The 12,334-nt window shown below is 49.1% G+C and overlaps 1 protein-coding gene across 2 annotated transcripts in view; it reads left to right on the forward strand.

Moving 5' to 3' along the window:
- Nucleotides 1–12,334, forward strand: part of CDK13 (cyclin dependent kinase 13) — an 841,634-nt gene that overhangs the window by 650,255 nt on the left and 179,045 nt on the right. For both annotated transcript variants that reach the window (XM_086964864.1, XM_086964863.1), the window contains exon 12: nt 10,954–11,070. In XM_086964864.1, the coding sequence (XP_086820990.1) occupies nt 10,954–11,070 (117 nt within the window). The remainder of the gene's footprint in view (nt 1–10,953; nt 11,071–12,334) is intronic.

Genomic DNA, 12,334 nt, shown 5'->3' on the forward strand with positions numbered 1-12,334 from the left:
AAATATGCAGCTAGAATTTTCTATCAGATAAACAAGTTACTTGATTTTGGTCACGTCTTATCTAATAGAGACTTACAGTGCAGAAGGCGCCACGCAGAGCAGAGTGATGCTACCTACCAGTGCACAGGGATACTGCTCACGAGAAATTTCCACATCTACTCTGAGGCCTGGAGAATATTCTAATGTAAGGACTCTGCAGCTAGATAAACTTTACCAGATAAGGCGTTACTGAAGGTAAGTAACTTGTTCATAATATCAAGTCTACACTGGCCTGGAGAGTACACAGAAACAGACCATAGTGTCATTCCAGTTAGCAGTACTCTAGGTATAATGACACTGTAGAGTATTATTGGCCAGACACTTCTGAATACCAATATAGCAATTAACACCATGGTCTGTCTAGTATTTATCTGTGTGATCAGAATAAATTACTTTTTCATATAACAGGAGAACAGCCATTACTGGACATAGGTTTTTTTAAAAAAAATTCTTATTCTGAGCCTTGTTGATTTCAAAGTCTCTAACCCACACCACCTTCTTAAGTAAGCCTTTGGCTCCTGTACCTCTCTGCTAGGAGTCACGCGCAAAAGGGGTGTACTTGGTGGTCAGTTTTGCATCTTAGAATCGCTAGGACCCAAGAGGTGAGAAGTAAACTGAACTATTAAGTACAGTTGGGGGCCATTATCTTTTGTTTCCTCTGTGGCCCCCGAAATAGTTACCTAAAACACATTTTGAAAAATGCCCTCAGAATCATCTTACATTATGGGTAATCCAAAATTCGCAGTGCTACGGCTAATTCTTGTCTCCAAGTTCAGATTGCTAGGCACTATTAAAAAATATTGAAATCTAGCTCAACAGATGTTTCTGGGTATTGCCTCTTTTTGGTCTTCCAACAAACACTATATATAAGTCTGTGACCTGAAGAGCATAACATTACGTGATTTTTGTAGACCACTTACTTTCACTATTTTTTCTATTTCTCCTATTAGTTCCTTAGGGAAAACCTATTGCGACTTACAAAAATGACTATAGGAAGAATTAAAACCTTTGAAATATATTCCATTCTGGGATTACCAATGGTTTTCACACCTTTCCCCAAAACACTTTGGTTTAGTAGAAATCAAAAAATGATAACTTTTGAGCTATTAACCAACACTTGGTGGGAAAAAATGACTTTCCTAATTTCTGAAATCTGGAAAGAATACAATCTTGACACTGAATATTTTTTGGTGATGCCAGTTTTCCTTTCACAGCACTATCGCCATTTTTTTTATATATATAAGCCAACAGTTCCATATTTTTGTCGTTTGGGTGCATTTTCATGCCCCTAAAAGACATCTAGGTGCAGAAGGCAAATCTGTTTGTCTCGGATCACAAGAAATGAGGCCAGCACCAAGTTTCAGGCTTGTTCGCTTCTGGTTCTTCTGTCCCCTTGGGAAAGTCTTAGATGAAATTGAAGGACACAAGCCTTGGTGCAAGCGCAAGATTTCCAGACTGGAGGCCTTTCTCCGTTATTTCTCTCCAGCGAGAGCTTGCTTAGTTAGCACTCAGAAGGCCCAACCCCACACCAGTCTTCCAGCTTTGATCTCATTCCCTTGCCAATGTGTCCCAGATTTCCTATGATATTGTTGAATCTGCAGCAGATAAGGGCTTTCAAGAGCACAATTCTGCTGCTTTTTCTTTTTCTTTCTACTATCGCAGAATGCCTTTGAGCCCCATGGTTCCACTGGGGCCCTCAATTGAACTTCCATCGACTGGTCCTTCTCTGGCACCAACTGACTTAACTTCTTTTGGCTCAATGTGCTGACTCTGTATTGTATTCCAACGCCTATTTCTGATCCGGTCGTGAATTTAGCTAGGTGTCTGGTTACGAGATCACCAAGCCACCAGCCCATCATGTGGGAGGATTCCCTAGCAGTTACTTTGCCTTTTCATCATCATTTTAACCACCTCGAGAATAGGGTATGGCTAGATTCAGATACAATACTAAACCTGCAGAATGTTCTACTTGGCTAGGATAAGTCTCACCGTTACCCCCTCACTATAATGGTGCTGCTCTGTATTTCGTTAACCAGAATGTTAGTGGCCTTGACACCTTACCAGAGACTGAATTGGGGCCCCTCACCGAGGACACCACATCCTTTGTAGTGTTGGTCTTCATAGCCAGAGGTGTAAGGACCCACAACCACCACTGTGGAAACAAAAAGCTAATTTGCTCAGAGAAATTTTACAATCTCATTGTTCAACTTGGGAAGTGAGAGGTTATCCATCTGGAATACCACCTGCGAGTTTGCCCTTGGCCCCAGTTGGACTGCCTGCTTAACCAGCACTTTGACCTAGCTCCAGCTTCACTTACACACTGAGGCCTTGCAGGCTGATGCTTACTCCATTGATACGGGAAAACTAGTTGCAACCCATTGTACTCCGACTTGGCACCACCTGGCGAGGCTGGAACTGGTTTTCATTGATGCACATCTGTCTCCTTCTGAGCTGCTTAGTCTCACCTCCGCAGACCAGACCTCACAGCCAGCATTCTTTGTTTAGGATGGACTCCTATAATATTCACAATGAGGAAGATGAAATTAGCCCACACTACCATGAGCAAAACCGGTATGATGACTTTCAAGATGCCAGTGGTCTTCACACCTCTCTTGACAATGGCCTCCTCTCATCCGCCAGTCTTGCCACTGAAGAAAGTGCCTTCTTTGCAATGGTCGTGCGGAAGTCGAAAAAAGTTTTTTACCTTAATATATCTACCATACAGGTCAAGATTAATTTCCTGACTGAAGTTCTCCAGCTGGAGTGAAGCAATACTGAGCCCCTGCTAGCCATCAATGAAGCACTCTGACACCCTCTTAGGGGCCTGGGTCAAACCTTCCTCTGGCCCTTTGTAAATGGCTAATTTACCAGACTCAACTTACCTGTCCCCCTGCCACCGACCTTTGTCTGGGCACCCCTCTCCTGAGTGGTGTTGGCTTCCACTAGTCAGACGAATCCAAATACTTTCAGGACTACTACTCCGGATCTGGAGACGGAGTGAAGACCTTTGGGAAGAGGGTCTTCTCTTCCACTAGTTTGGCCCTCTAGTCAATAAATGCTAGTTGTTGGCTGGGCTGGTATTACTATGTCCTCTGTATTTGTCACTCACATCCTCCCAGGTATTCTTGAAGACCTTTGCCCTGTACTCACCCAGGCTTTATTTGATGGACATCACACTGCAAACTTTAATTTGTTGTGGACAGGATACTACTGATTTTCAGGTGAGCCAGGGGCACTAGTGTAGCTAGTCATCACCACACCGGATTGCTGTTGACAGGTTTTTCAAGTGATGTCAAGTTGTCCCTCGAGGACCTGCACTTTGACCAGACTCGCCTCTTTGGTGCATCAGAGAGAGCAGGGCCAAAATAATACTTTTTGGGCTTGTCTGCCCCACCACGTTCCAGCTGCATCAATCTTATTGTTCGTTTTGCCACTTTGGCAGGGGTACCCCATAATGACAGCAACTGCAACCTCAGCAAGCATCCCAAATGTTTTGAGGCCATAGTCGTGGCACCCACTGACTGGCTCTGTCACTGATCCAGAGGTTTGCTACTGCCCTTCCCACAACCACACCTGATAAATCCATTTAGGGTGCCCTCAGTGGTACATGGCCACCTGATTGAAGGCAGGATCCAATTAATCTTACTCGGTTGGCAGGTCATAACATTGGACAGGTGGGTCCCACAAATTATCCAGGTGGGGTACACCCTACACTTGATGGCTGCTCTTACACCGTACACCGTTCCTGGAACAAGTGACTTAAGATCATCTGTCCATCTTACAACAGGAAATGCAAGCCTTTTGGCCAATGGGGCTATAGGGAAGGTGCCTGTTTCAGCTGTTGTGTTATAGAACGAAGGTCACAACCCAGGGACCTGGGCTGGACAATTGCTATAAAAAAAGTTGGTCTGTTTGGGAGAAGTGTAGCCTTTCACTTCCACGGCAATAGTGTTGAAAAAAACGATCTAAGTTTCTTCTTAAGCTCTTAGCGCATTTATTTTTCCAAATCCTGATCCCATAATGCAAAAATGGATTTCAACAGTATAACACAATATTTACATTCCTCAATACACCTGGTACTCCCAAAAAGTAATGGCACAGTGGAAGTGATATGTAGTGAACAGAGAGTGCGCTTGTGCTATGTACAAGAATATGTACATGTGACTGATTGGAACAATTTGATGTTATCACCAGTTCTCGTAACATCTGAAAGAGACACCTTAGTGATAGATTCCTAACCTTAGAACATCCCCAGGTGTAAGACTGTATCCGGAAGGTTTTGCTTAGCAGTACCCCTGCACGTCAGTAGGTGGCGTCCTGCAGCTCTGCGTCCGTCACTGGCGTCGTAAGCGGCGAGATGACGCACAGAGACTAGGCGCCACCCATGCGCGCTAACGCCACTTCTTTCTTTATCCGTGCCACCAAGCGCAGATCTGGATAGAGCACGTAGCTCCGTCACTTTTTTACTGCTTTTTTGAGACTTTTGTCTTGCCCTTTGTTTCTCCTGGTGCACGTAGGGATATCTGGTTTTAAGTCCGGCGGGGCTTGCCGCTGTGATATGTTGGTGGCGGACCCCCACGATGTTTGCCTCTACTGTTTGGAGACTGACCACGACTCCCGGGACTGTCGAGCCATGACCCCGAAGGCTTAGAGAGAGCGGCGCCAGAAGTTGCTGGAGCTCCAGCATACTTAACATCGCCTCTTGGGCCGTTCCCGGGACTGCTCGCGGGACCTGAGTCGTCGCTTTTTAGGCTCCAAGTCTTCGCCCTCGGATTCCGGTAAGCAACACCATAAAAAGTCGAAGTGTGTTCGCTCTTCGACGTCCCCCCGCCCCTCCTCGGATGCGGAGGAGGTGGACAGGGGTTCTGCCCCTGCGGCTCCTCTGGAGCCGGGGAGTCCCACTGCCTACCTGCCTTACCCGGGTTCATCAGCTACTCCAGAACAGTTGCAAGAGTTTCTTGCTGCCATGGACCACCTTTTTAGGCCTCTGGCTCCCGCCGGCGCGCCTTCTGGACCCGCGGTCCTGTGTCAAGATCATGTTGGCCCGTCTGCACCGCCGGCGGATCCAGCTTCGGCACCACAGGATCCTACGCCGCTGGCTCCAGCCCCGGCGCCACGAGTCCAGCGCTGCCAGCTCCAGCCCCAGCGCCGCCCTCGGCTCTGCAATGGGTTCTGTTAATTCCACCCTTGCCCCGGTTCGAGGACCATTTTGTTCCTACTTGGGACCCAAATTGGGAGGAGGTGCCGGCCTGGCCCCGGCCGGTGCAGTTTCCGACGCAGTTTATCCCTGCTCCTGCTGTACCACCGCAACCGGCTCCTCTGGCACCGGAGGCGGAGGAGGACTGGGAGGGGTCAGAGGACCCTCTTGCCCGGCAGTGTGACTCCGAACAGGATTGGGTGGACGACTTGGAGGATGCAGGCGACCTCAGTGTCTCTTCTGCCCCGGCGTTTGCTTCTCCCCCGCCGATGATGGAGAAAGGGGCTTCCTACACGATGGTGCTCTGTCGGGCTGCGGAGGACCTTAACCTCGACATCCCCACAGTGACCCTCAAAACTAACCTCCTCACCAAGGTGCTCCAGACCTGGGCGGTAAGTAGGGAGTGGTTGTTGTTCCCTCTACTTTCTAGTCCCCAAGAAGGACAAGGGGGTCCTGCGCCCCATCTTGGACCTCTGGAACGTCAATTGCTTCCTCCGGAAGGGGAAATAAAAAAATGCTGACTCTGGCTCAGGTCCTAGCTGCCCTGGAGACTGGATGGTAGTGTTGGACGCATATTGTCACATCCCCGTCCTGCCGGCCCACCGGAGTTGCCTGCGGTTCACGGCAGGCCAGGAGCATTTTCAGTTCACCGTGCTCCCCTTCGGTCTTACCAGTGCCCCTCGGGTGTTCACGAAAGTGATGGGGATGGTCGCAGCTCACCTGCGCAGGTTAAGGGAGTCAGTCTTCCCCCTACCTCGACGACTGGTTTTTGAAGGCGGGCTTGCCCCAGGCAGTCGTCGCCCACCTTCAGACTACGTCCGATCTCCTTCATTTGCTGGGGTTCTCCATCAATGTGCCGAAGTCTCACCTGAGTCCCTCTCAGAAGCTCCCCTTTATCGGAGCGGTTCTGGGTTCGATGTGGTTTCGGGTTTATCCTCCCGAGCAGCGAGTCCAGGATATTCAGGCTATGATTCCAATCTTTCGGCCTCTAGCCCGGGTTTCAGTCCGGATGACCCTCCGGTTCCTGGGCCTGATGGCCTCATGCATCCTGCTAGTGCAGCATGCCAGATGGCATATGCGGGCTCTACAGTGGGAAATGAAGTTCCAGTGGGCACAGCATCCGGGCAACCTGTCCATGTCCAGATCTCGGAGGGCACTGCATGACGATTGCAGTGGTGGCTCACGAATCTCGATTGGGTCAATAGCAGATCCCTCTTCCCTTCCCCAACCGGAGCACCGGAAGGAGAAGTTCAAAATGCTGACTCTGGCTCAGGTGTTAGCTGCCCTGGACCCAGGAGACTGGATGGTAGCGTTGAACCTGCAGGACGCTTATTTTCACATCCCCGTCCTGCCGGCCCACCGGCGCTACCTGCGGTTCACGGTAGGCCATGAGCACTTTCAGTTTACTGTGCTCCCCTTCGGCCTTACCAGCGCCCCACGGGTGTTTACGAAAGTGATGGCGGTGGTCGCAGCGCATCTGCGCAGGTTAGGGGTTTCAGTCTTCTCCTACCTCGACGACTGGTTGTTGAAGGCGGGCTCGCCCCAGACAGTGGTAAGCCACTTCCAGACGACGACAGACCTCTTGCACCAGCTGGGGTTCGAAGTCACACCTGTGTCCCTCTCAGAAGCTCCTTTTCATTGGAGTGGTTCTCGACTCGGCGCAGTTTCGGGTTTACCCACCCGAACAGCTGGTTCAGGATATACAGGCTCTGATTCCAATCTTTCAGCCTTTATCCCGAGTTTCGGTCAGGTTGACGCTGCGGCTTCTGGGGCTGATGGCTTCCTGTATCCTTCTGGTGCATCACGCCCGTTGGCAGATGCGGGCTCTGCAGTGGGACTTGAAGTTTCAGTGGGCCCAGCATCAGGGCAACCTGTCCGACCATTTCCTGATCTCGGAGGGCACTGCGAGGCAGCTGCAGTGGTGGCTCACGGACCGCGATTGGGTCAGCTGCAGATCCCTCTCCCTTCCCCAACCGGAGCACGTGGTTGTGACGGACGCGTCCTTCCACGGCTGGGGAGGCCACATGGGAGAGGCGGAGATCAGAGGCCTCTGGTCTCCGGCGGAGTCCCGGCTCCATATCAACCTTTTGGAGCTACAGGCGATTCGTCTAGCACTGAAGACATTCCTCATCTCTGTCCGGGGGAGTGTAGTGTAGGTGTTCATGGACAACACCACTGCCATGTGGTACTGCGGTACTGCAACAAACAGGGCGGGTGGGGTCGTGGATCCTCTGCCAAGTGGCTCTGCGCCTCTGGCAATGGCTGGAACATCAGGGCGTGACCCTGGTGGTTCAACACCTGGCAGGTTCTCTGAACGCCAGGGCGGACTAACTCAGCCGCTGATGCATGATGGATCAGGAATGGAGTCTGAACTCTGATGTGGCGCAAGGTCTCTTTCTGCAGTGGGGAGAGCCTTGGTTAGATCTATTCGCCACCGAAGAGAACGCGCAATGTCATCAGTTCTGCGTGTTGGAATTTCCAAGGCGGCACTCGCTCGGAGACGCTTTTCGTTGTGAGTGGAGTTGCGGTCTGTTGTACGCCTTTCTGCCTATACTACTTCTGCCCAGAGTGCTGAAGAAGATCAAGCGCGACCGGGCACAAGTCATCCTTGTGGCTCCGGACTGGGCACAAAGGTACTGGTATCCCGAGCTACTCAGTATGTCAGTCGATCCCCCGGTTCGTCTGCCTCTTCAGGAGGACCTTCTGTCGCAGCACCAGGGGACGGTCCTCCACCCAAACCTGTCCAGTCTCCACCTCCATGCTTGGAGATTGAGCGGCGACAGTTGAGGCCTTTTGACTTGCCTCCTGAAGTCTGTAACATAATTCTGGCAGCCAGGCGTCCCTCCACAAAGTCGGTATACGCCTGCAGGTGGAACAGATTTGTGGCATGGTGCACAGCAAAGGCTGTGGATCCTCTCTCTGCCCCTCTTTTTGAGGTTCTCCTCTTCCTTCTTTCTCTTGCCCAGCAGGGCTCTGCTCTGGGCACTATCAAGGGCTAATTTTCTGCCCTTTCAGCCTTCCTAAGGCTGCCTGACCAGCCATCTTTGTTAAAGTCTCCTATTATAAATAGATTCCTGAAAGGCATCACACACACGTTTCCACCTGTTCCCTTTGTGATGTCTCAGTGGGACTTGAACCTGGTTCTAACTTTTCTGATGTGCGCTCCCTTTGAGCCACTTCACAACTGTCCTATCCGCCTTCTTACTCTGAAGACTGCTTTCCTGGTTGCCATCACCTCTGCCAGGAGAGTGAGTGAGCTCCAGGCCTTATCCTCTAAACCTCCTTTCCTTTCTGTCCATCCGGACAAGGTTGTGTTGCGGACAAGACCCTCTTTCCTGCCCAAGGTTGTCACAGCCTTCCACATCGGGCAGTCCATTACCTTGCCCACCTTCTTTCTGCCTCCGCATCCCTCAAAAGAGGAACAGAGGCTCCACCGTCTGGACCCAAAACGTGCACTCTCTTACTATCTGGATCGCACACGTCAGTTCCGGGTGGATGACCAACTCTTTGTTGGTTACGTGGGCGCTAAGAAGGGAAAGGCGGTGCACAAGCGGACCATCTCGCGGTGAATCATCTTGTGTATCCAGGCGTGTTACTCCTTGGCTAAGAAGGAACCCCCTGTTTGGCTGAGGGCCCATTCCACTCGGGCCACGGCGACTAAAACTGCCGTGGGCCGAAGGGTGTCCGTGCAGGACATTTGCCAGGCAGCTACGTGGTTCTCGCTGCACACGTTTGCAAGACACTATTGCCTGGACAGCCAAGTCCGGAGGGATGGCTTCTTTGGCCGTTCCGTCCTCCAGGACTTTCTGGTGTGATTATTGGTTCGCAGACCCACCACCGGGGTTGGTATTGCTGGGGTATCTATTCTAAGGTAAGGAATCTATCACTAACGTGTCTCTTTCAGATGCACAAGTTACTACTTGTGTAATGATATATCTGTAAGAGACATTAGGTAGCGATGGATTCCTTACCGACCCACCCATCCTTCCCATTTCTGCAAACCGATATCTAGGGTTAAAGTCATCCCCTTTCAGGGCCCTAGTTTCATTGGCACAAGTGTTGGTTTTTACCATGGCTCTGCGTTTCTGGCGCGAAAAAGCTGTGTCGAAGAACTGACGTCAGCACGCGGAGGCGGCGTCTAAGTACTCCGACGACGTCATCACGACGACGGACGCGGAGCCGCAGACAACGCCTACCGACGTGCAAGCGTACTGCTACGCAAAAATTTCCGGATCCAGTCTGACGCCTGGGGATATTCTAAGGTAAGGAATCTATCACTAACTAATGTCTCTTACAGATATATCGTTACACAAGTAGTAACTTGTGCATCAGCTGTTCATCTCTTTTGGACAGCCTGAAAGAGACTGTTTTCTCTCAGTCTGCATTGTCTTCTATCACACCAAGGCCACTTAAGGGTCCACTCAAGGGAAGAGTTGTACAGTTTCAAATGTGTCTCCTTATGCTGATATGCCCTTGCAAAGCTCCTGAAAGAGCAGGCACACATTCACGAAGCTCTATTGCCTAGACGTGAGCGCAAAAGATGATAGAGCAGTGGAACCGGAAGTCCTCAGAAACCGGTTTCAATAAAGGTGAGCCCCATCTTCATATTGCATGGATATATACTGCTTTCTAGTCTGATACGGTAAGCAATAGAATATGCTTACCATTTTTATCCAAGCATGTGAATATATGAAAGATTACAACATTGGAAAACTTAAGTAACAGTTAAGTAACTAATTTCATTCCTGAGCTCAGATCTTTTTTCCCCATCTGCACTGGAGGTGATTCAGGACCCATCCATCAATTCTTAAATCTGCCTGTGCCTTTTTGTTCTAAAAATGTACTAGCTTTTGCCAGCCTAGTTCTGCAGTGAAACAGTGCTCTGCTGTAACGAGTCAGGAAAGGCAAGAAAAACCCCTAGCCACTGTCTGGGACAGGTTTCTGATTACACACACTTCTTAGGAATTATCCATTTCCAGTTCCTTCCCTTTTTTTGACTTATGCAAGGTGTCCAACTGCTTTACACTCACCTAATACCCACTTTGTACATACAAAGGCAACTCCAACCTGGGTTCTAATCTGGAGCACTTCGCAGTTGCCTTCACCTGGCTCAGTGCTTTGCCTGTCTATCTCACTAGGAACCTTATTCGGTCAGTAACTTATTTTGCATTATCTACAAGACTAGTAAAACATTATTTTTGTTAAACTAAAATGTTTAAGTAGCAAAGCGTTTTAAAACTGCATAAATTAAGCTTGGTTTTAGTGTTTGTAACAGTTATTTTTTTTAAACCGCACACATCTAATGCCTGGCCAACACCATGAATCTTGTGTTGGAGTATTGTTAGAATTAAAGAGCATTATTTCAGGTGTCTCTTACTAGATATACATTCTGTCTTTTTGGTTATTGTTTTTTCCCTACACATGTTCTCTTGAGGATTTTCGTACAGGTTAAAATCCAAAATAATGACCTATCTTTTTTATCCAGAGTCCAGTTTATTTCAACCGAAGTATGAAAAGAATGTAAAGGTTGACATGAGGGTTAAGTATGTTGTCAGTGTCTATAGTACCTCTACTATTTTTATTTAATTCATAGATTGGGAAACATTTCTTAATGACGTACTGGTCGTTGACTGCTTAATGTATTTTTCCTTGTAGTTCTTTAGTATGATTTCATTTTCCACTTACATTTACACCTGCCTATTTAACTGTTCCTTTAGTCGTATTTGTGGGAGTCCTTGTCCTGCAGTTTGGCCTGATGTCATAAAGCTACCATATTTCAACACCATGAAACCAAAGAAGCAGTACCGCCGAAAACTCAGAGAAGAATTTATTTTGTAAGGATACATTTTTTTCAAGTTGCTTATTTAATTACAGTTTTATTACAATCATCATTATAATGAATGTATGTGTTTATCATCCTTTCAGTGGTGTAGTCCTGTATTAAATTATGAGCAAGTGCTTTTCTGTGGTGTGGGTAAGTGTGAGTAAATAAGTACATACACCTCACCTTTAGAATAACCTCCTGGTGACAAACTAGATCCGGAAAATGTTCATAGCATTGCTGTTATGTGCCGATCGGCAGAGCCATGTGACTGAGCTGACATTACACCCCTTATGTGATGAGGCAGAGCAGATGTATGTCGATGCCACACTTGCACACAGACGTCTGTTCGAGGCATGTGGGCTGCTGAATTCATATCTGTGCATAGATCGCCGCCTAGTGTTGGGTCCGGATGATCGCACATTGTTGTCCTGGAAGAGTCTTCGAAGTATCACGAAATAGGTGGCTCCTCCCCTGGACTACAGTGCGCATGGGCATCAACTCCATACTCCGATTGTTTTTTTCCGCCATTGGGTTAGGATGTATATTGGTTCCCTCTAGTCGGAATCGATGATAAACTTTTTTAAGACCAAAAGGTCTTTAGTTTCTTCGTCGGTATAGTCTTGCGTTCGGTGCCTAATTCTTCCAGCTCGGTTCCGAGCCGGATTCCATATACCCGCGTGCTTTCGGCGCGGAGGGCCCAGTCGACGCCACAGACCCTATCGACTACTCATCATGGAACGGAGTCCGTTCAAGAGATGTCCCGTCTGTAACTCAAAGTATCCCCACATCGACATCCACCCGGTGTGCAACAAGTGTCTGTCACCGGACCATGATGAAGCCAGTTGCATGGCTTGTTCCCGTTTCAGGTCCAAGAAGACGCTTAAACATCGACGCACTGCACGCCAGGAGGCCCAGTAGACTGCACCGGCGCCTGTGGACATCTTCGATGCCGGGGATGTTGAGGAGGAAGCAGACCGGGAAGTTAATGAAAACCTGTTGAATCCCGCGTCGGAGGTCGACTATAACTACGACGCGGACGCTGAAATGTTCGAAGCTGAAGAAGTCGTCGACGAGGTAGGAGACGACGACGGGGCCTTTGGGGCCATGGAAGATAGCTCGAGCGAAGAGCTAACTCAAACTGACATTGGGGCCGCAACGCTTCAGAAGGCTCAGGTCGAGGGCCTTACCCAAGATCTTACAATGGGTTCTACAGCCCCGCCTTCGGGCTCGGCTACGGACATTACTATTGAGCCGCACCCTGCAAAAGCGAAACC

The sequence above is a fragment of the Lissotriton vulgaris genome, chromosome 4_1 (assembly GCF_964263255.1).
Source record: "Lissotriton vulgaris chromosome 4_1, aLisVul1.2, whole genome shotgun sequence".
Lineage (NCBI taxonomy): Eukaryota > Metazoa > Chordata > Amphibia > Caudata > Salamandridae > Lissotriton > Lissotriton vulgaris.